Genomic DNA, 26,917 nt, shown 5'->3' on the forward strand with positions numbered 1-26,917 from the left:
TTGTGTTTCTAATCCAAATGTACTTCTCTTTATTCAAACCAGGGGTAATCACTGGTTAGTGCAAAATGCACCTAAACCTTTTGCCTGAGGGAAATCTACATCTTAACAAGGCCTCCGTTAACCCCTAACGAAATCCACAGAGGATTTGAAAGCGTTTGAAGCCCAGATCTAACGCTGCGCTTCGTAAGTGACTCTGTGCGTCAACAAGTCTGCACCTGCCTTGTTACCAGTTCTACACCAGCAGGTAACAACAGCAAAATACACTCAGTAGATTTCTTTTAACTCCCAGAGTTTCTGAACCATCCGCCCCACCACTAATGTCAGGAGTAAGGGGCTTTTGCAGCTTACCCTCACTTCCAACAGTGCTAACGGAAACCCTGTTTTAAATTAAAAAATAAGCCAGCATACATAGTAGAAAATTTCTCTTAAAAATTTCACAATCTGTAAATGTATATATTTTTTTTTTCTTTTAAACATAAAAGTTTACAATATACGGTAAAACAAAGGCTCAGGAAAAATAATTTCAAAAAAAAGAAACCTGAAGTTTTGAATTAAAGCTGAAGACATTTTTAAAACCCTGTAGTTTGAACCAGTGACATTTTCTTTATTTGTGCTGATGGGTTAGAGAAAGGAAAATATTTAAAAACTGCAGTCCAAACACCCACAGCTTTGCCTTCAGAAGCCATCTTCCCCCACCCACCCCCCGAAAAAAAAAAAAAAAAAAAAATGTTGTTAGGTTTTTCTTCCATCAAGTATGTGATTGTCACAAGTTCAGAAGTCTGGGATTCCTGGGTTCAGCTGGTACCAGACATCCCTGTGTGGACAGAATTCCCTGATTGCCAGCCCACGCTAGCGCCTGTAGGGGTGAAATCCTTGCACGTTATGGTTCTGTCCTCGTCCAAAACCACTTCCTCCGGCAGGTGGGCCACTGGATGGTTGCACCGAGGGGCCTCCGTAGGGAGGGGGTTGCTGGCTGGGATCAGAGAAACCTTGTCCGAAACCGCTCAAGTCTTGTCCATACCCTGGGGAGAAGGGGAGAAGGGCAGTGTCAGCTTCCAGAGTCACCCGCACGCATGGCAGAGGCGCAAATTCAAAACCTGATGCCACTCCCTCCCCCCCATGCACGGCCCAGGAACAAACACCTCGGTCTAACGCGTTACGATAAGCAGCTGCCTTCCGTTCTTGCAATTATTTACCTTCTCAGACAGAAGAAATAGGCAAAAAGCAGAAGTGACCAGATACGCTTTTTTCTTTCACTTTGGCAGTAATCCTACCCAGGCTGGAGTTAAACTACCCTACTACGGCTGTTCAGAAGCTTCAAACTGGCTTGTAGGTTTGCTGTCAGCTCATTTTGAATATAATTTTTTTTTTTTTTTTGGTTTGGGTTGGGCAATTTATTGGCTAGAAACTAGTCCTGTCAGGTTCGGCAGAGATGCAGATGTCACAAGGAAGTTTTCCCTGAAATCTCACAACTATCAAACTGCAGCACCTCAAACTGACTGCGCAGTTACTCGACTCAGGCTTTGTAGAGCCAGCTTCACCGGCTGCCCTGGACAGTCAAAAACTTCCCTCGCTGAAAAAACACGCTAGAGAAGACAATCTTAAACTCCCTTTCAAAAAAAAAAAATTATTACTGCTGCCTAAATATGTATTTTAATCAACTAATCAGCCTTTCTTTCAAGGAATACTCAATTAAAAAAAAAAAATGTAAAATGAAACATGAAGGCGCAAAGTTGGCAAAGCGGAATCCAGAAGGTTGCGACTACTGCACCCATTATAAACTTTATAATGGAGCCCTTGGTCCAAAGTAGCCCTTAGGATGCCTAACAGCCTTCCCTGGAAACTCACCGCACAGGCAGGCTGAAGCGTATTTGTTTCAAGTTCAAAAAAATGGAGTTCAAGCTCCATTTCGAAGCCCGAGACGCCAGGGGTACTGCAGAGGGTGGGGAGCGCTGCTAACCCGCTGTGGAGAAGCCCGGGCAGAAACCAACTCTAACGCCCTTCTCCCACGGCCCTGCACCACCCACTGCGGCCGAGTTCAGCCAGGGTAAAGCCTGGGCGGGTACAGTGTCGCAACCGAAGTTTACATTAATGCATGCTGCAAGTTAACATTGATCTTGTTCTTCCTCAGACTGAGGAATTAAACACTTCTCTCCTGCCACACTGTCCTCCTGCAACGAGAGCCGTGCCAAAGACCAGGTTCACAGCAGGTTTAGAGTCAGGAGAATTTGGGGAACCAGGAGAAAGGGTGAAGAAAAAAAAAAAAAAAAAAAGACTTGCTGGAATTCCTGCTGCCAATATGGAAAACAACTAAATGTAAATTCAGAACACTGAGAAATTTAATAAAAGTTCCCGTAATTAAATACGACTCTTAATCATAACAGTGGCATCAGTGCAAGCCTCTGCTATGAAAGATGGTATTAAGAATCCTAATTACTAACTACATTTCTGCAGCTGTGCTTCTCTCTATGCAGGCTTAAAGCAGGTTTAACTCTCTTAATCCAAAACAAAGTCTCTTAGCACGTCTTCAGTATTTCAATTTCAAGCTCTGCCTGTCTCTCAGGACTTGCTACCACTAATGAGCCTTAAAACACATCTATCACAGGCTTCTATTAGCTCAAAATGCTAATCCAGTCATTTTTTTCAGACAGAGATAAGCAGGCGACCAGAAAAAGTTTAATTGTTTGCCAAGGGGTGAGGCTCAGAGTGGGAAAAAAAAAATAATCAAGTTATTCTCACTGTACACTGCAGCGTTACAGCTTTAAGTGGTGGAAACCACAGTTCTCATTTTGTTTATCACAAAGGAAACCTACAGCATAAACCTGAACAGCCAGACATTTAAGTACATATTGTCTTCCCCTTAATTCCTGCTGCAGCTCTCGGCTTGCACCAGCACCTCCGCTCCCCGAGTGAGCCGTGCCAACCACGATGGTGTTACTGGCTTGCTCGAGACCCTGAGCTCAGTTCGATTACACGGGATAAAGCCTTGCCAACGCAGAGGCTCGGGAAGCGAACAGCAGCGTCATTCATACTTCAGTCGTCAGTTTTCACTTCAGGCAGCTAACAAACAGAAAGAACTGCATTGCCCTTACTCACAAAAGCAAACATTTGAGCCGCATTGTTCCCCCCCACCCTCTTAAAAGAGGCCCTGCAAGAAACACAAGTTAATTTCCCAAAGGCAGATACATCAAGAGCATTGGTTGTAAATAGGCACCACCTACCTAAGGCTTCTCACTGCTCAGCCTGACCATAAGAGTGTAAACAAAGTATTGGCGCGTAGCCTGAAGGGTCTTGAGAATAGGTACCCAGCCCTAGTAAGAAATGAGGAGACCAGGGTGACGAACCCCCAGAGAGCCCTGTACAGAGATAATTTTTCAGGGTGAGGGAGACACACCCATGTTAGTGTTTAATTCACTAGTGCTTACAATCATCCTAGCTGTAAACATAGCAGCATTTAAGATGCTGTCAAGCCAGGACAAATCTTAAAATGCCACAATGATTAGATAAACTCAGTGCCTCTTGAAAGCCCATAAGCTTTATGCATTTATGTAAATACATGCAGATCAGCTAGACTGCCTGTTGCACAGCAATGCTGCTAACTAATTTGCGATCACATGAAGTGCTGAAGCTCTTTAAAAAAAAAAGTTTAAAAGATTTTGCACATAGCTTTATGAACAGGTGGATGACTCTGCGGTACCGCAGCATTAAACACCTCTATCCCTCTTAGCACTTGTACTCACAACAGCTTTCAGGCTAGAAAAGTACGTGAGGTGAGAGACTAACCGCAGTTGTGGTTTAAACAACTAACCTTCTGAGCCTTCTTCCTCAAAATGCAGTACTGCACTCCTCTTCCTCCCTCCCTACCCAGCACTCTTAAGAGATAACTAAGAATGCCTGCACTGTTTCACTGGTATAGAGGCTTCCCAGTACACACAAGAGGCAAGTGGTACTGCACACACCAAATACTGGAACCGTCCCTCCCCAGTTTTTCACAATGTTGGAAAACAGATTCTTCCTGAACTTCCAACACATCTCCAATATTGGCGCCCCACTGAATATAAGTGATTGTGCACGGATTTATCCTGCTTCAGTAGGGGCCACCCCCCTTCAAAAAGAGTCTACAAAGAGACAAGCTGTGGCAAGACAAGAAAAACTTCCTCTTGAGTCACAAGGGCAAAGCTCTCTATGAAAGCAACTGTGTTTATAACAAACAAATTGAAACACATTTCAAATTCATCAGCATGAGAACATATGCTTGCTTTATAAACACATCTGAAAGGCTAATCTTCCTTCAGAGTCTTTTTTACATTTTTGGAACTTCGAATAGTATCTATTTAAATAACTTTACCAAGTGCTCGTTTCATTAACAGTTTCTGCAGGCACTTTAAATGAAGGCGGCAGGCACTAACACACATGGAGAACTTGTTCAAGTGGGGAACAGCCTTAATCTATGGGTCTATTGCATGAAAAAGTTCAGAAGTGGAAAAATGACCAATTACAATCCCTTAAAAAAAAATAAAAATAGCAGTGTGCCACAAACAGCAAGGCAATACTGCTCAAAAATCGGGCCCAGAGGAAGAGCAAGATGAGAAACTCCCTCTCAGCTTCCACAGGGAGGAGTAGGAATTCTACTCAGCACAAGCACCTGTATAGCAGTTTAGTTATTTTTTTTGTAGTACTGTCTGCCTGCCTTAAAACTTGCTACATCAATGTCTTCTATCAGCTATCTGAAACAGTTATCTATATAGCACAATTGAGCATTACACAATTCAGGCAGAACTATAACTTGAGATAGCGAGGAAAGGAGCAGGGGGAAGGGAGGAAAAGGCCCACAGCTCGGATTCTTATACCCCACACTGCTCGCCTCTCAATGCTGCTCGTACCCTTCAAATCTATTCTCCAACCTGATCAAAGTCAGTTACACAAAAAAGCTGGCTACAACCTCCATCGTGAAGCTCTTGGAGGAAAAAAAAAAGTTTTAAATGCAGATTCAGGGAGAGTGCAAATCAGTTGCTTATCCTACCAGTGCCCAAGTCTCTGACTATTTCACAGCATACAGGCAATGTTTTAGAGTTGATAAAGAAAATATCCTCTGGCTAGAATACTGTACGATTTAAGGATCGCTTGAGAGCTGGTGGCTGGCATTCCATTCCTGGAGGGAAGAGCCTTCAGCACTAGCAAACTGTTTCTGAACACTGACTTTCTAGCCAAGTATAAGGGAAAAGCAGGAAGGGGAGAAAGATGAAGCCGAGTTTATTTTATATGCAGATACTTACCAAACTGGCTATAAGGGAATTCTGGCTGAGCAGTTGGGGGTTTGCTCATGTCCTGAGTTGCCTGAGATGGTGGTGGTGGTGGAGGAAAAGCTAGTGGTGCTGCCCCTGGAGTGGCAGGTGGAGGGGGTACTCCAGGTGGGGCAAACTGGTCAGGTGGAGGAGGTGGAGCACCATAACCAAAACCTGAAACAGGAGGAAAGCACAATACATGTGAAAAGACATGGCTAAAACACCACCCTGGCTTCTTGCTTGGCTTTAGAGTATAATGAACTTTTACAAAAAAATACTTCTAAGTCTATTAAAACCAAAGTGTTTGTTACCAACAGCTGGCCACACAGTAAGTCACTCCTACAGTCTGGCAACCACCGTGACTAAAAGACCCCAACAACAAACCTTCCACTGTGAAAAATCTCACCCCAAAGGAAGACTGCAGCCACCTCAGCAGAGAGGAAGTGATGAAGTGCAACTGGGGACCAAACTCTCTGCGCTCACATGTGCACGTGAGAGAATTAAGATGAGTATGCAAGATATTAAGAGGAAAAAAAAAAAAAAGATATCCCAAACAAATGATGTCTTCATAGCAGAACAAGCAACTCCAGATAACTGGGTGGTGGTTTCCACCTTCTTTTTTAAACCAGGTTTGTGACTAGACTTTTCAAAAGGTGGCCTGAGGGGGCAGGTGCTGAAATCCTATTATATTTCCACTGCCAGTTGCGACCTTAATTCCTTAAGCTTCTCCAAAAGCTTCTCCAGCCTGTGTCTAGCCCAGGTCACCACACAGTAATATCTAACTTTTCTCTCAGATGTTGTAATAGGCGCACACAACAAAATCGGAATTCTTTTAGCAACACAGATTTAGACTAGAGAACAAATGATTACGCTAGCCAAGAAAAAAGTAACCCAACTCACTGACAAAAATACTTATATAGTTAATTATAGCTCAGAATATACAAGCTAGAATAAAGATCTAAGGATAGCTGAAATGTGGCGGGGGGGGGGGGGGGGGGGGGGGAATCCAAGCCCAGAGGAAGATGAGCAAAAGCTGAAAACTGAATTTGGAGATGGACTGCACTTGAAGTCCTGTAGGTCACTTACTAAATGGTGGAGGGGTGCCATAGCCCTGTGGAAATCCTTGTGGAGGCGGGAATCCTCCAGGAGGTGTAGAGACTATGTATGAGGTAAATGGTGGTGGTGGTGGAGGAGCTCCTCTTCCTGGAGGAGGTGGTCCATATCCACCTAGAAAATTAAGAGAAACCAAGAACTAAAGCGGCTTAATAATGAGCAGTTGCTGCTTAAATCAGCATCCTCTAGATGGGGTAAAGCCAATAGATTTCAGACGCAGTCTCAGCCTTCTATGAATTCTTACTTTGGGAATTATTTGTCCTCCAAGTATCCCTACTGTAAATAATTGCAGTTTAGAACGTAATTCCTTGATAACAAATTAGTGCGGTTGGCAACAGCAGGATGTATGTCAGCTCCCATTACTGAGTTGTTAAGAATACACTGTCTTCTCCTGCGTTCTTTCAGGACAAATTCAGTCAAGCTTTTAAATGTAGGTTAAATACTAGAGAAATCCACAAATCGCTGTGAATTCTTAAAGAAACTGCACCCTCGCTCAGTAGAATTTCTCATTTAAAATTGGTCCCATGTAACATACTTACCAATTGCCTGTCCAGCTGGCACCCACATCCCTAAAACAGAAGCAAAAAAAAAAAGCAATTTATACATGCATTGAAGCCATATACTATGGAACAGGAATGATTTAAATGAAAGCTGATCTTGCTCTGGGCTCTGGCATAGACTGAGTATCCTCCCAGTGTCCCTTACAGATCTATTTTTATGGTCCAAGAAACAGTCTTGGACTATTTCTGAATATGCAATTCTCAAAATACTCTGAATCATTCAGCAAATAACGCACAGAAGACACAGCAGTCCCCAAACTCAAATCAAAGGGAGCATTCAAGAACCACAAGCGTACCAAGTGCAAGAAACTATACTAATGTGAAGAACAAAAATACTGAGAATCAGACTACATAGCCAAAGCATTTTTAATATACTACCAGGTTTATCGTAGTTATTTTTGAAGTTTTTGAACCATAAAAACATAATCTTCCGCATTTGTTGCGGCATTAAGATTGAAAGATAAATGCATTTGTTTTACATTAATCTTTCCAGTAGATCAGATATCATTTTCTCTACAAATAACCACATCGAAAATAATCTAGTTTCTCAATTTGCACAGTTGCAGATTAGCACATCTGTGCAGAATGTCAAAGCCTCAGCTGCAGCTTTCAAGTTAATAAGCACTATGGGGAAACGAGCAATCCCTCCACTGAGGTATCATCTATTGTAGCAAGAGATGAAGCAGTGACACTCCCTTTAGCCCCCCAGGTGAAGATTTCTCATATATCAGAGCAAGCAAGTTCTGTTCTGTCAAACGCAACTCAATTATACCACCGTATTCCTCCATAAGTTATCAAAACCGTCTTTGGATGAACTCAGCATATTTATCCTGTCTTCAAAATCTTGTGGGGGTTTATAGCCATCAAACCCAAAACACACGGCTGCTCCTTTCAGCCCTGAAGGGTTCAAGCTAAATCAAGAAAATTATATGCATTAAGTGCTCCCCAGCACCACTGCTAGCCCCATAGCTGCTTGTTATTTTTCCAGGCTACATTAAGCAATAAAATCGAAAGACAAGACCATCTGTTTTTCTCTCATCCCTTTCAAATTTTACTCATAGTTTCCTTTGAAACTGCCTCATCCTTGAAAACCCATATTTCAACAAAATTTTTCATTAGGGTCCCACGCAGGCTGCAATCCCACAGCTGGAGTCGCAACTTAGGCGGTTGAGCTTTCTCAACGCCTCCCCCGCGTTACCAAAAACCATGCGATTCTATGTGGGGAGAGGCAGAACCGAAGACAAGAGGCGACACGCTACACCCAGCACAACCCGCTGATTCCTGCCCTATGAAACAAAGGCTTTTGGGAAAAGAAGCGGAGGAACAATCTCAGCAACCTTCGGAAGGACTGATATGTGGGATTTTAGTTCCGCTATCAGTAATCCAGCAAAGCAATAGCCTTGATAAACCTGGGAGTACTGTCATTTGCCAGTAAAACCAAATTCCAGCAAGCTGCAAAGGCAAGTCTCTTGCACCCGTGACTTTGAGTCGACTAAAGCGGTACCTTGAGGGCCGTATCCCTGTTGCCAGGTCGGAGGGGGCTGACCTGCCCAGCCATTGGCAGCGCTCGGCATGATCCTGCTTCCCCACTGACTGGCACCGGGCGGCCCTGGAGTTTGGCTTTTGCTGTCACGAGGTTCCGCACGTTTCACCTCCACCTAAACAAACAGAGTCGCCATTTAGGAGAGGTGGTGCAGGTCAATACACCCCCCTTCCCTTCACACACACCCTTAATTACACTTAAGACTACACTTAGCATCTTATGACTTATGTCTAAATACTTAATTATTAAACTTAAGGCCAGTAATTTAAAATGTTTCTCAGGTACAATATATACGATGGTAAGATGTTACAAGTCCTACTATTGAGGTATTTCAAGTAAAACACATCCTACAAATCACTTATGTTTCATCATAGTACAGTATTCATTGGCTTTAATCTTAAAACAGCAGTACCCTCTTACAACGGCTCTTCACTTAAAAAAAGCATAATCTTTTAAAGTATTTATGTACTAATTTAACATTTAAGGCAGGAGTTACAAAGATGAGGTTTTCGGTAAAAAAAGAACTTTGAGTAAAGAGTACGCTCTGAAAAAGGGTACTAATGCTTTAACCATTCAAACATGTTTGGGGTTCATTTGAAAGTTACAGTTTAACCCACCCCATCTAACTACAATTTCAGCTCTGCTCATACCTGAGAAACACACAGTTGTTTGTTTTGGTTTTTTGTTTGTTTGTTTTTAAACTTAGATTTTTATTTAAATGTCTAATGGAAGATAAAGACTTACCTTCCCCAGGCTAACGCTTAAAGAATCTCAATTAACTCAAACAATGTCAGAGGGAATGGATGTGATAAGAGAATCTTACATTACATCTAACAAAAAAGTAAACAAACATGCAAGTAATAAAAATGGACAGTTGAGTCAATAAGAAGCAAATCTTCATACTGTGTTAAGTCAGTGACAAAAGCCCTCCTGTTTATAAAATTAGTAAGCCACAGCGCTTAACTTATTTTATTCAAAGATAAAATGTCCTAGTGTTCCAAGCCATCGAATAAGTGCATTTGACCTACTTAAAATAAGCTGCACATTCAATATAAACCTCTCAAAAAAAAAAAATCCAGTTTCTGATTTAATGAAACACTCTCAGCACTCATGCATGCTGAATTAAAGTCTTTTTTATTTTATGATTAATTTTAATGGGTGCCAGAGTACAAAGAAAATAAATCTCAATCATCAATGGGCCTGAGTAGTATGGAAAATAAAGTATTCAGAATTCTTCCTGCCATGTCTTAAAAACCATTCATGTCAGAGAACAAACAGGAAACAGGCACAAGGCAAGGACAAAGCCCCCCGCCCCCAGCCCGCTGCAGATGCCCCAAGGACATTAGACATGACAGTAACCAAATCTCTGTCAGCTGAAGGCCCTTCCAGAGAGGAACCAAGGGAATTTTTCAAAGGACTCAAATTAATGAGTCTTAACACATTTGCCTTGAGGGAATTCAGTTATTGCTTACAAAAGCAGAGTCCTTCTTGCAATTTTAATTTTTTTTTTCCCCTTTCAACAACATATGGATTCATTTCAGCAATACCTTTTTAATTACCAAAAAGAAAGAGATACCATTTTTAAAGTAGGCATTATTAGTCAATGAAGAGAGCGGAGTATCTGGAGTTCATTAATCTATGTGGAAGAATCCCATTAATTTTTCAGCGCACATTTGGAAGCGGTGAACTGCCAAACTGAGGACTGAAAAATCCCTGTGCAATATTCCTAGCACCGAGGTTAAAATTCGACACCTGCCTGAAAGCCCAGTTTACACCACGAAATGAGGCACCTCCATTCCTCAGAGCTGAAAAAAACCCTGCGTATTTCTGCTTTTTATGTCATTGAAAGGAGGAAAAAAAAAAAGGCCAAAAATAAACTATTTCATTTTGGTGCTGACATTTTTTTGTGGGAAAGAAGAGAGAACTCTGAATTTGCACTGATATATTCTGGAAACCGGCAGCGTAAGAGGTGACATTTCCAAGGCTCACACAGGGCTCTCCATTCTTTCCCAGAACCACGACAGCAGATGCACTGTCCTTTGTTCCCGTTTATACCTGACACGCTGCTTTGTGATACGACCTCTCATTTCAGTGGTTCGTGTAAGTTTAAGGCAATTCCAAGGAAAGATCAGAGGGTGTACACAGGATACAGATAATTCACACGCGTATCAATGTAAATTTACTGCTGTCAGTGCATCTGCTCGCAATTGGGAGAGCTCAACTGCTCAGGGGAGGAAAATACTAGTAATCAAGAACCTACACTGACATTCTTGATTGCACAAGCACATCTCTTCGTTTGCTTCATTGCCATTATTAGGAAATCAGCCCACCCTTCACCCCCAAAACAAGTTCATAGGAATAAAAAGCATTACATACTGCATAACTGACCAAAACTCCACTGATAGGCTAGCTAAAGAAATGCTTATGAAATATCAGCACAGAGAGACTTTAAAAGACAATGCAAAATTATACGACACAATAATTTAAGGAAAGTGACAGCGTTCTTGTGTTTCCTTGAAAGCTGTTCACTCTAAAGTTAGCAGTTTTAACGCTTACTTTAAAAATTGTGGATATACTGCGAAGCTGCAAGGACTTTAAATTTACCAGAATTTCCTGTGGTTAATTTTCTTTAAGAAGTTATTATTTTCTCTGTATAAAACTTGGGTGCCCTGAAACAATTTACTTTGCTTTTAGCTTTTTTTTTTTTCCACAGGTACCAGCATGTTCCTTGCCGAGTAACATCAAAGCAAGCCTACAAAATTCCTCCCTATCAAACACCCATTTGCTGACAACACAGTATGAAGATGAAACAACCAGAGGTCACTTAACTGCATTGTGGTTAAATACTATATAGAGTACGTGGGTTTGTATCAAAGTTTCACAGTAAGTGACCCAATTTTTTAAAAAACCAATCCTTCATGATGTTTTTTTTTTTCTTTTTTTCTTTTTAAGTATAAGATTATATAAAGCAGATTGTCTCACACCACCTCAAAATTTGAGTATCAAATACACATCTGAAGGAGTGGTATCTTAAACCAAGCCTTGAACAACTCAGATTTCACTGGGATTCCAATGGTCAAACAGCTGGAAACGACTAACTTCTGCCCTTGCACCTAAGCAGTGCTCAAAACAAGGTGGCCACCAGCAGCCCAGTGTCCCGTAAGCGGTGCCCAACCCGAGCGGCCCCCCAGGTCTGTCAGCACAAGGCCTTACCCAAACCAGAGCAGCCCCCAGCCCACGTTCTCAGCATTTCCAGACCTCTCTCCTCTGCGGGCCAAGCCCCACACAAGCCACCCCCGTTGCCTGTTCAAGCAAACTCCAAAGACTTTCCCCACCTTCATGGATAAAGCCTCGAATTTGGACAGACGTGTTCTCCCGCCTAACTGAATCAATAACTTTTATTCACCAGTGAAATTGCTAGTTGCCCAAGACTTGGTTCTTTCTTAAGGTAAAATAAAACTACAACTACACACTTTTTTGCCCATGATGTCGTGAAAATGCATGTTGACAGCCTGGTCCACTGATTGTTCGTCCTCGAAAGTAATAAATCCAAAACCTAGCCAACGACGAAGAGTGAATCAAGGTAGCAGGGTGTTGTGACACAAAACAGGATGATGAACAGTATTAGGGGCGGACCAAGGGTTCAAGCAGGGGTTTCAGATAACCGAGACTTGTGTTAAAATTTCCAAAAAAAAGTCAATCTGAGAAAATTGCAATGGATACTTCCTGTAATTAGGCAATTAATGCCTCATCTTGGTTTCACACATGCAACTTACAAACTGAGCTTGAAAACCATCTTTTAATTTGATTTTATGCCTAACCCACCTACCAGGAAATGGAAAAAAGCGCTAATATAGTCATAACTGTAACTGTGCCACATGATTAAAAACAAAGTACTTGTGGGACAGCAGATTAAAGTCAAGAAACTTTGCTGCTTCTATCCGTGATTCAGACTAGGTTCCCAAGCTATTACGTCCCTGTTCCCCAAAGCTGCAAAGCAACTTCCTCCCATCCCTTACCCCATCTTCCAATTAGGGAGTATTTTCCGTGGAAAATAAGAAAGTTGTCTTTGAAATGTAGCTGTTAAAGCATGAAAAATTTTACCACTCCATGGATGAATGAGAAGCTTCAGACACTAGCAACCTAGATCAGAGGTTCTCAAGTTTTCCACACCTTAGAAAAAGCCCGTAATAGACGTTATTCCTTCCACACAGCAACCCCTGGCAACTAAAGAAGTGTTGCTTAAACAGAATGCAATACTCGCCATCACATCCCTTAATCTATTTTATTTATTTCCTGCCGCTTTTCTCTTGAAAATCTATGCGATACTTCCCAGTCCCTCTTTTTGCCCAAGATGTTACTGACTGCTCCAGACACCACCACCACCCCCCGCACCGAGTGGCTCATTCCCTTTCATCCGACCACAGCCCTCGATGATGGCAGCTCAGCTGAACCCAGCAGCTTTTTAAAAGCTAGCAGGCGAGTGTCTGATGCCTGTAGAAGACGCTGGAAACGAGGCAAAGCCCCGGGACTAAATCGCTTTTTGAGGTGACGCTTTGAGAACCCCTGCACTTAGGTTGTAGCTGCTGCTACTGCCGAGAGAGTGGCAAAATAGTGGTTAATTTCACAGAACACGGAGGCTGGTTCATGCCATCAACCACTCGTCGCTGGTGTAACCACCGGACCCAGGAAAAGAAGAACACATGCAGTACATAAATTGTGCCATTCTTTAGATTAGCTAAGGGGAGAGCAATAAAAATTAGAAAGAAAAACGAGGTGCGGCATCAAAAGCATATGGAACATGGATGCATTTCTGCTTTTCTGAAACCCAAGATTTCCCCCTTGGTTTGCATTTTGCTTTGCAGCTAGTGCTGACAGCAGCCATATATTGCTCTAAAGCGTTAAACAGAAATACAGTATCTATAACAGTTAGTGTCTCTCTAAGCTTATCCAACTGGGTTGGGTAAGCCCAAAGAGGCCTATTGTAGAGAAAGTTTATATATAAAAAAAATACACAAAGATACAGGCCAAAATAGATTCCAGCAGGTCAAATTCTGCTGTCAGCAACAAGAGCAAAAGACATCACTAAAATAAACTTAAAATAAAAAGGAAAAAAATTAGCATTTCCCACACACAAGAGACTGGCAGTATAAACGAAGTTTTGTTGACCTGTGATGAAAGCAGCCTCAAAACTGAGAGCAGCATTTCATCACAATATATTTGTCTGAGGTTAACTAGAAATCTAAGTATTAGAGCCAAAAGAAAAGTATTTGTATTTAAGTCACACATTTAGTATTGCAGCCTTTATCTAAAAAGGCACGGGAAAGAAAAATGATGGATACCATCTACATATGAAGGTTGCTCGTTTAACTTGATTCCAAGACAACTGAAGGAGGGGAATATATTGTGGGATGGGGATGGGGTTTGGAGGAGAAGTAGGAAGGAGAATAAGAGGTCGTTGAGGAAGCCAGTAAAGAAAATAAAATAAAAAAGGATTTAAAAGGGCCAAACACCACAAGATAAGGAACAGTGAAGAAACTGGAGTACAATACACAGCAAAATTCCAACAACGTGAAGTTTTAAACAGTAAAAGTGACGAAGTCTATCATCCAGCCGCTTTATTTTTTGAAGGACAGGACTTTATTGAAGACCTGAGAAACTAATTGCATTTAGCAGGAATCCAAGTGGACTACTGACCGGAGCAATGCCGCTGGTTTGCAGCCAAGGGGAGGAAGAGAACGAACACAGCAAGAACCTGTAAATTACTTCACAGTTGTTGGCTCAGCCAAGAACAGAAAGCCCGAGAAGCAGAGACTGCAACAAAAGCACTGTTCCTTTTAAGACGTAACGAGGCTGGCTGTGCCTAGACTTGGGACTGAAAAGGATTTTGATGAAAGCGCTGCTTACAGAAGAGCTAACAGGAGCAGGTAGGGACTGCGAGTCAGCAAAGACGACTCAGATGCTTGAAGACACAGAGCTGGCTCCTCAAGGGCATCGCTGCAGCTCTGACACGAACCGAGGGTCTGGTTCCAAGCATTCTCAGGAGAAGCGGAAGGTAAATGAATGCTACAGGGATTAGTAACGGGGATAATTCTTCCCTCCTCCTACCAGCAAGCTAGTAAAATGACATGCAGTAAGGGATCTGTTCAAAACACAAGGATGGTAAAGTTAATGGAAGAAGGTAAAATTCAGAATAGATCAAGCAGAAGATGAAACCGAACTGGCCTTTTAAATTCTATAAATATATAGTCATTTAGGTACCATGTTAAAAGGCCAAGTGTGTAGACTGAGCAGCGCTCTACGCAACAGAATGCAGATCAGAAAGAGAAGGCAAGAGAAAAATGTGTTCTGAGCTGCATGACCAGGAGTGCCGAATGCAAACTATGAGGAATTTTTTCCTAGTATAACCCCAGGGACTAACAGGGCCATTTTTGGAGATGACAGTTAGTTACCACACTCATAAAAGAATGCAACAGAACAAAAATGAAAGCCAGAGCAACAGGATTCAAGAACAGTGTTTAAGAAGTCAGACGAATGAAGGAGAGAGTATTCTGCGGTACATCTGCACGCTGGGTGGAGACAGACGCGTTTCCAAACCTGTGCACATCTGTCACTTCTGCTCTAAGCTACCACCTAGGAAGTGGACCCAAAGCCCTCTATTTTTTATTTTTTTTTTTTAGTATAGCTTTAAGCAGAGAAGCCATTAATTGAGACAAGGATTAATCCAGACCAGGCATGATGCTTTAGTACCTTTTGCTCAGAGGCTGCAAGGCTGGCATTAAATATTGCAGAGATATAGATGATACAACAATTACCGAAATATTTCAGAACTTCAGCCACAAATTATATTCAGATGCCCGTTTCTCTGTTTCCACTGCCTCCTCTATTTAAAATCAGAAGCTCTAGAGCATTTAAATAGATGAATTTATGTTCTGCTTAAATAAAAGGTATCTGTTGAAAGAAGATTAAGATAGCTAAAGCAAGAAAACAAAAAAAACAAATATATTGAAACTTCGTTTACACTCCAATAAAAGACAAAGCCCGTCCCTCCTCTGACTGTGGAACTGGCCTGTACCTCTGTGATAAATTATCACCTAGAGAGAAGAAATCTAAAGAGATATCGTTAATCACAGTCAAACAATTCACAGAGAGAGAAAAAAAAAAAGAACTTACTTAACATTACCATACTTTACTATGAAACACTTAAATATGTCACTAAGGATGTATGTCTAAATTAAAAATAAAACTAAGACTTAACAGCTTAATAAATATGAAGTGAAGAATATATTTCTTAATAATGAGTCAGAAGAGAAATGAAAGTTCAGATGGCAAACTATTCTCTAGCATGTAGAACATGCTATAAGGTGGGCAGTGCAACTAAGCTTCACGTATTTAAAATATTGCCTCTTCAATTGTCAAACAGATGACAGATGCAATGGAAAGTGGATGACACGAAACTCGCTTCATATTTTGACCAAAGGTTACCAACTTGATTAAACAGTCTAATGAAACTTCCAAGTTTGGGGGTTGTTGTTTTTTTGTTTGTTTGTTTTCTTAAAAGAAAAAACAGTCTAGCATACAGGGATTATATGTCCCAATCAAAAAATATATATATGTATTTCAGAACTATTTTGTGTAGTTTAAGAAATGTTTTTCTTTAAGTGAAGCCATTTAACCAAAACAAAAAGCACATAACGGATGAATTCTGTTCTGATCTCATGTTCAGAAGTACTCTGAACTGGAGTATCCCCCCCATGCAATTACAGACATCCATGTACCTTTCATGGGGAACAGGAGGGAAGTCTGCTCGTTTTTTTTCCCCCCCAATAGTACCTTAAGCCACAGGAGTGGCTTGAGAATCAAATTTCATTAAACTAAAAAAACTAGCAAAAAAACCATAAATGAACATGAAACGTTTGACTTTAAATGTACAGATACCAACTAAAGCTGTAGATGAAGAGTCTAGACTTGAAGTGATATTTGCCCAGTGAATTATTCTTTTTCCTGAGGCAACATAGGAAAAAAAAAAAAAAAGGTCTACCTTTTCTGATGGTGTGAAATAGTTTGCCATCTGACTATAGGAGAGTATGAAGAAATTTCAAGGACAAACTAGATCAGCCTTTACCTCGGGGCCTCTGTTTCTCTGCGTCATAGATCATTACAACTTCAGTGACCTGGAAGAGAGAAGGGAAATTCTACTAACGGTGCTACCAGGGGAGTGTTATAAACAGTTACTACAGGCTGGTTCCCCGCACTCTATCCACAAAGCACAATTAAATGCTCGATGTAGCCATCAATACCAGGCTGGCCTAGCGCAGCGCAAACAAATTGGGAATATTGCTCTTTATGGGAGTTTAAGAAAAGCCTGAGTTCATCTGTTCTGAAAAGCTGCTACGCTGTGGCTTTTTAAGGTCTCATCACACTTAAGATTTTAATCTAGCATTAAGGTCGCTATGCTGTTTATATCCACACTATAGCCTATAAAAAGAAACCCCAAAGGTTTCTGATTTTCAACATAATATTCTTCAGTGTAGCTTCTTAAAAGATTACTTTTTCCATTTTTAAACATTTTCACTCTCAACATGAAAAGCAGCTATCACTCCAAACACATTTAAGAATTTGCACGGCTTCTCTGAATTAATTACTTGAATATCGATGTGGCACAGAGTACCAGTTATAAATTGATGCTTTAAATAGCTTTACAAAAACCCCTTAAGTCATGGATGATCAGTATCAGTGTGATTTTAGCTTTAAAAAAAAGAAAAAAAAAGGAAAATGCAAGATGCCTGAAGGTTTCGAGTTGTTTTTTTTTTTCCAGAATAAGCACCACTGTGAGCTACAATTTAAACAAAGCCAGAGGTGTAACATTTTTGTCAAAAGCAATATTAAAACAGCTGACAGGAATCGCCTTTATATTTCTGAGATGCAGAAAAGCGGTCACAAAACATGTGTGATTTCATGGAATCACATCTTCGCCTTCAAGTCAATCTTCGGTAATTTTTTACTAGAATCCTGTGAATTAGCTTAAAATTTGAAGCAAATTCACCTTTTACTTACAGCTCAAAAACACACTTTTCAAGTTATTATACCATATACACTCACTTGAATATAGCCTACTGGATACATCTCCCCATGTGGGGATTATGCCATGTGACAGTGACAGATTTTTTTCCCCACTGGTCCATTTGGATCCTCTTCTTCACACCGGTCTTATTTACCAAGCAATTACCATGTCTAAGAATCAGTGCCTGCTTTTGTCTCTTCACTCTGTGGCCACAAAACATATACAAGAACCTCGACTTCTCCAAAGATAACTCATTAAGAACGCTACATTGACTCTCCAATTTCTATACTATCGTTAAAGTTCTACTACTTACTTTTAAAAGGCACTTACACTTAATGGCTGTTGCCTTCTATATTTGGTGGAACATAACCCTGTATATCCCAAGCCATCCAGAGGTCAGAATTGGAAAGCCAAAAGTCTGTGAGGAAGAGCCTTTAGAAATTATGCTCCACAGTTGTGGAACATGCTCCCTCATTTTTATTTACAAGTCTACTGCAGCCTTTCAAACTAAAGAAACAGTTGTTAGCCATTGCCTTTTACATTTTTTTAAATTATCTTAATCAAATTTTAAATACAGTACTGTTGATAAACTTAGCCACCTGAGAAAGAATCAGCAAATCCTTTGCTACCAGTAACAAGAGATCTTAGAGAAAGGTGATTAAAAAAAAAAGTATCAAAAGAACACAGTAAACGCCACTCGAAGATGGCCAGTTCACCTCCACTGGCACAGTCTTGAATTTAACTTAGGCAATCTTTAACTTTCTCAAAGTTAATCACAGCTAAACTTAGTAATTTAGTTCAATAGTTTACCATCTTAAAGGGGAGATGATAATTGCAATAAATGGGAATTAAAACTAAATAGAAAAGAATCCCTGAAGCCAGATGATACAGTAATTTCAGTCGGAGGTTACAAACTGAATTAAAACCAGGTACAGAACATGAATAGCAGTGTGTCTCTAGAATGGAGGTTCTAGGGACAGCAGAACTCAGCTGATTCCAGAGGATGATTTAAAAGCCACTACTGTTACTAAAACAACAGCAGGAGACTGCAAAATTTAACCTATCTGTACAGAGAGTCGAAGACGAGGATCTTGGACATAAGCTCACTGAAGTACTCCCTGCTCCCCAAAAAAACATATATTCAACAAAAATTTTTAAATCACTGAGCTGTAAGTAGTCAATCTAAAAGAGAAATAAATACTCTTAAGCCAACTCAGGAGTTTTTGCAAGACGGGAACAGAATAACACATCAGGTAGACAAGAGGAGACAGAGGCAGCAAAGTTACATATCAGAGCAACAGATTTTGACAAACAGCAAGATACATTTGAAGATGATGAACGTTTACTACACTTTATCACAAAACGCTTCTATATGTCCCTACAGCAGTTTGTCTAAATTAACCCCAAATTTGACAGCTTGACGAAATCTGAGGAAAGGCAGCAGGGGAGGAAGCATCTTGCAATGGACTGATAACTGCCATCATGCTGAATGACTCACCACTCCGAACTTCTTGAAGTATTCCCTGAGCTCTGTCTCGCCACAGTTATGAGGAATCCCACCAACAAAAATTTTATTTGATTTATTGTTATCGCTCCTGGATCCTTTCTGCTAAATCAAGGAGGAAAAAATTCAGTCAGAAGGACAATAAAGTTGGCTACTTCCATCATTTTACACTTAAACATGAACAATGGCCTCTTGCAGGTTGGGGGGGGAGGCATCTCCAGGCTTGAAGCTTCCTAGTCATTAATGTGAAGCAACTGCACGCTCGGAGCTCTGCAGTTTTGCGTTCGCAGTTAGAACACAGCCTCTGTTCTTCAGAAGATCAGAGAACTACGGACTGAGTTCTGGGGCCATTTACTCATTTTCTAATGAAATCATATTAACCCGCAGGGTGTGAAGTTGACTGGAAGAGAGTATCAGTCCTGCGAGTGCACTTCCAGACACTTATTTCAAGATCTGAAGAACTCAACTAAAAGCCTGGCTAAGAGTTTAAGAAAACATCCACACCCACAAACTGAGTTTAACACAAACAAAGAACGTTCGTTAACACTGTATAGTACTTGGAGTCTTAACATGGAAATCTAAATAGAAGACATTTTTCAGAAATAAAATTTACACCCAAGGCCTGCATACTGACTCCTGATTTAAAAACATGGATATAATCCAAGCAAATTCAATGAAACTGCTAGCAGGTAAGCCCAAACTTGGAAAACAGGCAGGATACACCAAGTATCTTTCCCTTACCCATCCTTCCTTCGGTCGTGTCCTTTCTGGTTGCATCCCCCTAGGTGTACATGGCTTTGGATCAATCTGGAAGAAGTTCCCATTTGGTCAGATCTCAGCATGCAGAATATTGTTCTAAAAGTTATGTTTATGGCAGCTGAACACAGCACTGCTGAAATCCAGCTCCTCAGATCAAAGCTATCGTCAATACATCGCTTCTACAAAGTGACACAAATCATTTGAGTTAAAGCTGTCTTACAATAAATAATTAAAACCAACAACCAGGTAACTTTTATACTATCCAGTCTGCAAATAAGAAGCCAGAATGTAAAACAGATCTTTGAAGCAGCCTGGAACAGAAACAAAACACAAAAGCAACTTACATTTCGGCCATCTAATGTATGAGGTCTACTGGCCAGTACTGTTCCTACACAGTTGGGATCTTTGAATTTGACAAATCCAAATCCTCGAGACTGGTTTGTTGTTTTGTCTTTCATTATTACACAGTCTACAACTTCTCCATACTGAGAGAAGTAGCTACGAAGGGTTTCTGTTAAAAAAAAAAAAGCATATATTAAACAGAACCAGATATTAACATTACGAGGCTGTGTTTCTGAGACAAAAGATATGCAAACAGCTAAACAAGTTCAAACTCATCTTTTGAAAATGATTAAATTTTACTTCCTCTAAACAAATGGTACATACTGCTTTATTTCCAGTCATGCAATAGAAAAGTGGTGTCATAGTAAAGCAATGACAAAAAATTGTCACCTTCTGAGTTGACAAAAAAACTTCAATACCAAACACTGAGAGAAAATATAAAACCAAAAGTGATTAACATATATTTGAACTCTCTCTACAGAAAAATATATTCATTTAACAGAATAGAGCAGTAGAAGGTCATCCAATTTTTCCAACCACAGTACTGTCTGTTAAAAAGCTATGTATCTGTACATTGTTTTGCTGTTCACAAAGGCCTGGCTCAACGACTGTAGAATACATAGCTTACCTTGCGTTGTGCTCCAGTCCAAGCCACCCACAAACAGTTTTCTGCAAATGAAGCACACAGCAGTTTTAGGACACTACACGACAGATACTTCATCTTATTTAACGCCGAAGTCAGCTATTCTGAAGAGGTCTGGTGGCACTGAGGCCTCCACAATACACTACAAAGCCCGCTCTTCACTAGAATTCACTATTCTTTGGAACAACTACCTCCTGTTTCATGCAGATTCACATAAAACCGAAGCATCTGTTTTGTGTGCCATAAGCATGAACAGACATTGCAAACTTAAAGGAATGCATTTTATTCTTTGATGCAAAGAGAAGACAAAAACATGAGAAAAGCTTAACTTCCTCCAAACTCCTTAGATCCAGGTATTTGAGAAGGCAGTGTTGCTTTGAGAAATCATTACAATTGCCAGAAGTTAAAAAAAAAAAAAAAAGCCACACAGCAAAAAAAACCCCACACAACATAGAACATGACACAAAGTAAATTTGCTTTCTCTTTTGGGGCAGAAAGGAGTTCCAGCATGGAACACTTCATAGTTCAGAAAAATATGAATAAAAGCGTCACTGAAATTTGAACAGTGACCCAAGAACGCTGTCATTCTACCTGGTTAACCCCCATCCCCAATTAAAACAGGATATTTGGATTCCTGTCAAGGTCTGGATCCTTGGCTCTAAGTTACTTACAGAACTTCTCTTAGCAGCAGCCTAAAACAGCTGCAGGGTCCATGCAGTTCCAATTTAACGTTAAAAACAAAATCCCAAACTTCTGAGATAAAGCAAACTGACAGAAAACCAGACATTCTGTTTAAATACGCAAGTCTGTCCCATTAACTGCTTTAATCCCCGCTTAAGGATGAAGAGGTGCACACAGTCTTGCATTAGGCCTCCAAAATCAAGTCCAAACAACAGTTGAGCTCTCCTACGTCTGTTTGCTACCTAACACCGGGGCAGTTACCAGAAAGATAACTGACAACTGAAATAGGTTACAAAAAAAATATTCTACAAAAATACACTAGCAACACAGCTGCTGCAGCCCTTTACAACAGGTATGGTAGCAAAAATAACACCAGACTCTGATGTTACCATCTCCTACATTTAGGGGCACCACCATATGAAAAACAAATAACTTCAGCCACTGGCATTAATACCAACATACAAGTAACAAGCAATGTAAGTGCATCTGCCCTGGGATGATGTGGCCAGCTTTCTCATGCCAGAAAAGTCAAAGCCCAACGGGAACTGCAGCTAAAAGACTCCACGGGAAGGAATGCTAAATTAGATGCAACAGTCGGATTCGGGCATCACCTGAAATTTCTATACTTGGGTAAAACTGAAAGTATATGCGTTTTTTCCATCCGCAGATCAAAAAAAGCTGAAGTTAGCCCTCAGGCTTCCTTGCCCCTGTATTCTCAAAATACTGCACTGGTAAAGTCCTTAAACTGCCGATTAAAACAAAAAAAAAATTCATCCATTCCTTTTATGTGCTACTCCCTTGCTCACCAAGAAAGACCAGTCAGAATCACTTTTGTCTACCATTATCTTCTAGTTAAATGAAAGCAAAAGTAGAACTACCAAGTTCAAGTCTAACAGACAGCAAACTTGTGAGGCAAGTACTAAATAACAGAGTAGCACTAATTCAGCAATTAGTTGTGAAACCATTTTACAATCCAGTTTAGTGGTACCTCCAAATAGATGAGAAAGTCATGGCTAAAACTCAAACTAAGCCCCACGCCTGAAACTTAAGACAGATCTGAATCAACTCGTCCTCCAAAAAGTGCATCCGGATCTGCACTATTTCATGTCAGAGCATGCCGAAGTACTCAGGCAAGCGCAGAGAGAGGAGCAGCACCATGCCAGCCTGCCTGCTTTGCAACTCTTTATCAACCGTAGGGTGTGACAAAACTTCCATGCAAAGTATTTTACCCCATAATTAAAGGTTAGCTCAAAGCCACCTCAACACTTGGCCCTTTCCAGTAAGAAGCACAAACTCAAAAGCTCTTCTGCTAATAGTTTCACGGGTCTGCACAGACAAGTGCCGGGACAGTTTATCTTTGCAGGACGCCCTGTGTTTCTCTTATCAGTCCTCAAAGAGAGGAACCATATTCTGCTTTGTCTTCTACTCGCCGTCAGATATATCCCAGCATAGCTGCAGCTGAGCTGAGAATTAGTGCACCTTCACTTACATGGGGTGAGTTCCCCTAACAAAAAAAAAAAACTAAACTTCCTCTCACTTGGTTTTTTTTGGCAGTAAGCAACCAGCCACCCCCCAACCAGGAGAGCTGCTGGTGCACAGGGGGCATCAGTGAAGTGAAAGCCTTCCACCTGGAAGGTCCTGAGTAGCAGTGTGGCTTGCAGTTGAAAGCAGCAGCCTCTTCTCGCTTTGATTCATTTCTCTGTGATACGGCATCACGTCAGGACCCTCAACGCAACAGCCAGCAGTGACTAAATTCAGTATTACTCGGTACCCACAAGCCTTGTTCCATCGAGGCCAATTTTATTTCTAAGGCACTAGTTGAGAGGGACACGAGTCTTGTCTTTCAAAAACAAGACCGACTGTTAAGCAGAGGCCAAAGCACCTTCTCAAGCAGGGCAGAAAATAACTGCGCTGGCAACAGGCAAAGCTCAGGCTTTGCAGCGTTGCAGGAGACAGTGGCTGCATCTGCTCCTGCGTCACCATAACGCATCCGACAACAGCACGAGCAGGACACTGTGTCCAGTACCAAACCCCTCTGAAAGCCGGGCTGTTCTCCACTGGCACGTTCCAGGATGACGAAGTTCTTCTCAAGGATAGGAAAACTCCCCCACCTCCCTCTACTGGCAAAGAGCTGGCTCCTGGCGTCAGTTCACAGAGCTGCTTCAACACCAGCCAGTTCCCAGCAACAGGTCATCATCGTCTGGAAAGAGCCCAACTTCACCCAAGAGTCGTCACCACACACAGAACCCCTGGGAGCTTCAACTGTCCCTTTACCACCTTTTCCTCTCCACACACAGCGCCCACGCACAAACCTGTGTGCTCTTTTTGTGCCGTTAGTTTCAGGGAAAGTAAGTTCTATAAGGAAAGTTTATTTCCTAATAGCAAAGAAAAAAATAACCAATTTAATGCTATATTCAGATTAAAGTTTTGATGTAGCCTATGACTATATGGTATTTACATTTTTTATTATTTTTTTAAAAAAACCTAAATTTGATAGCTTGGTATATGAGACCAATCTATATAAGGTCAATCTAAAAATACCAGCTGCGTTCTGAGAGAACACCAACCCGTCTGCACGGAAGGTGGACTCCCCGCAGTCAGTGGTCATTGAAACCTTCCAGTTCCATTATTAATTATTTGTAGTCACCCTACATACATTTAAACAAACAAAAAAGCAGGGTTGCCTAAGGTCAACTGCAGCAGCTGTATGTAAATACAGGGCTTCTATTTATACGCACATTATAGAATGCCAAAAGCCAGGACTACTCCGGCCTTTGACTCCCTGATGGTTCGGTTTGAACACCCAGAGTAAACGCAAGAGTTCACTAAGCCCTACCCAACACAAAACCCAAACGCAATACCGCAAATACCGCACACAACAGCGGCATGTAGTAACGCCAGGTGAGCGTTGGTTTCCCTGCACTCAGCTCACATCACCAGCCTGTTCACGAGGTCCTACGCACACTGCCTCCAAGCCTCCTATAAAACTTAGTGTTCAAACAGTGTATGGGCTGGTGGTTAATAAAATTATGCCATCAGTTTGAACCTGCTGACATCACTGTCCTCATACCTATTTACACCACCCTCAAAAATGCACACCTCCATAAAGCACATTTATAGACCGCAGTGTTCAGAGGATGCTACAGTCCATCCCCAACAGAACATAAAGCAACTCCCCAGCAGGAGCCTGATGAGAACACAAGACGCCTGCCCGTTTCTTCGGGCAGGTCTGTCTCTGCCATGAAGAGTGTGACGGTGTGCACCGTACCCCAGTAAGTGCAAGATACCAACAGACACAGTGCACCTAAAGTGGCAGCATTCCTCAGTTCCGGAGCAGGAAGCACAATAGGGACTCTCCAGATACAGTACACACAGTAAGTTTTAACCAAGTTTCATGAACCTGCGTGTTCCACTTCAACTATTTCCTGACAAAATTTTACTCGCTAATTCATTCTTTTCTACCATAAATGTATCTGTCACTGAAACAGCTAATCCCAGAATTCATAAGAAAGCACGCACGGGTATTTTAAAAGTGCCAAAACTCAACAAAAGCACAAACTCTTTGCCTATGTAAAATAATCTGGCAGGTTGATTAACATCTATCGTTTCTCTTAGCGCAGTCCCTCTGTCCTACAGGATGTAGCTCATTGATCTCAAGATCAGCACTTTTCTTTCAGCTAATAGGCCCAAGCACTAATTACAAGGAATAATGCTCACAAGACCCGACCTACTCATATCAACACGACCACGAGGCCTACAGCCTTCCTAAGTATTATTTTTTCTTAACTTAAAATCTGTCTAGAAGAGCGATTAAATTTGCAACTTCCTATTAAGACTTGCCTCTCACAACAGCTTTCAAAATAGAACTTCCTTCACACAACTACAGGCAGCTGACTAAAACTGCAGTTTGTTCTACGCTTTCACCTTTCCGTTTGAGCGCTTTTGGGGGAGGAGAAAAAAAAACAACAAGCAACAAAACCAACACAATTACCACCTCCGATTAAAATCTAATCCTTTCAAATCTGATTACAACTCAGAAGGATCAAAATCTAAGCAGTCTGCAACTGGGAACGAGCTCTGCGACGGCCGGGCCTGGTCGGGATGAAAGTTGACAATATTTCACCAAGTAACTCGCAGCCTGCGCTCATCTACAGACAGAGCAGTCTGCTCAGCGGGTCTCTCATAAGGCACTCAACAGTGACTAAGGCCCAAGACCAAATAAAAATACTATCAGAGCAAAACCTACGTATTTAGACATGCCTCATGCAATACGCGATGTCTGTAGCAACACGTTACGTTCAAACCAGTTATCCTGCCCCTCGTATTTTTAAGACTGTGCAAATTAAGAACACGCAAGGCAAATAAGCAGCTTACAGGAGAGAGCACAAGAAGGGAAGATTGGACTGTGTCCACTCTAGTCCGAAAGAAGGTGACCAGTTATGACGTGAAAATGCTGTGCCAAAACTTGCAGTGAAAGCCAAGTCTACCGGGTTGTTTTGTTTTTTTTAATTATTTTATTTTTGCTATTTTCAGTTCTAACGTGCCTACAGCCTCGTAATATAACGGGCTTTAGAGCGGAGCGCTGCAGCAGACTGACACAGCCGCAGCTCGGAGGGCAGCCACTGCCGGGCTGTCAGCGCGGAGCAGCCAACAAACCTCCGCGAGGCCTCGGAGGCAGAACCGGCGTTTCTCCTCCCGGAGCCCTGCTGGCCCCAAAGAAGGGCGAGCGGGGAGGGGGGGAGCGCGGCCGGGCCTGCCCGGCGGCGGCGGCGTGGGGGGTGGGGGGGGCGGTGTGTGCGCTGCCGGCCGCCGCCTTTGTCCGGCCGCTTCCCCAGTGCGGAGCCCCGGTGCCGGCCGGGGACGGGAAGAGAAAGCCCTGATGAGTCACGGGAACGGAGCCACCGGCGGGTTTTACCCCCCGCTCCCCTCGCTGGGGATGGAGAATGGGGGAAACAAACCGCCCCCCCCCACCCCGCCGGCGGTGACCTTGGCCGCGCGCACCTGCCGCCGCAGCCCGGCGCGGGCCGGTCACGTGAGGGGGGGGGGGAACCACCCTCCCGGTCCGCAGGGGCCCAGCATGGCGGAAGGGCCCGGCGGCGGGACGGCGGCGGGGCTCCCCCTACACCCCCCCGCCGGCGGCGGCCCCCACCCCGCGGCCGGGAAAGGGGGTCCCGGACCCCTGCCCCGCCTCCCCCCAACCCCTTCCCTCCTCACCCGATCTCGTCGGCGCCTCCCACGCTGTTCATGGCGGCAGCTCCTCGGCGGGATCCGGGGCCGCGCCCGGCTCGTCCCTCCGGTGGTGGCGGCGGTGGCGGCAGGTCGCGGGCTGCGGGCGGGCGCTCCTCGCCGTGTTCCGTCCTTTCCCCCCCCCCCCCCCCCCGGCGCTCCCCGAGCTGCGCAACGGCCGCCCCCGGCCCGGCCCG

At 42.4% G+C, this 26,917-nt stretch overlaps 1 protein-coding gene and 1 long non-coding RNA gene across 6 annotated transcripts; one reads left to right on the forward strand and one right to left on the reverse strand.

Annotated features, from left to right (window-relative positions):
- DAZAP1 (DAZ associated protein 1) lies at positions 1-26,878 on the reverse strand. 5 transcript variants are annotated; one of them, XM_063357909.1, is made up of 13 exons: positions 26,709-26,878; positions 20,799-20,839; positions 20,173-20,339; positions 19,811-19,876; positions 19,064-19,174; positions 16,627-16,675; positions 11,975-12,057; positions 8,463-8,616; positions 6,938-6,967; positions 6,372-6,512; positions 5,277-5,459; positions 3,222-3,311; positions 885-1,022 (listed from the first exon to the last, which is right to left on the reverse strand). In XM_063357909.1, exons 1-12 carry the CDS (start codon positions 26,738-26,740, stop codon positions 3,232-3,234), a joined length of 1,137 nt encoding a protein of 378 aa, XP_063213979.1. In that variant the 5' UTR covers positions 26,741-26,878; the 3' UTR covers positions 885-1,022; positions 3,222-3,231. The 5 variants fall into 5 exon arrangements, with proteins under 5 accessions (XP_063213978.1, XP_063213976.1, XP_063213980.1 ...); XM_063357908.1 differs by lacking the exon at positions 3,222-3,311 and having other exon boundaries at positions 1-1,022; positions 19,064-19,171; positions 26,709-26,877; XM_063357906.1 differs by lacking the exon at positions 3,222-3,311 and having other exon boundaries at positions 1-1,022; positions 26,709-26,877.
- Positions 24,088-26,033, forward strand: LOC134526330 (uncharacterized). Its single transcript, XR_010073942.1, has 2 exons — positions 24,088-24,868; positions 25,172-26,033. It is a non-coding gene; the product is annotated as an uncharacterized LOC134526330 (long non-coding RNA).
- Positions 26,879-26,917: the final 39 nt, after the last annotated feature.

The sequence above is a fragment of the Chroicocephalus ridibundus genome, chromosome 22, assembly GCF_963924245.1.
Source record: "Chroicocephalus ridibundus chromosome 22, bChrRid1.1, whole genome shotgun sequence".
NCBI lineage: Eukaryota > Metazoa > Chordata > Aves > Charadriiformes > Laridae > Chroicocephalus > Chroicocephalus ridibundus.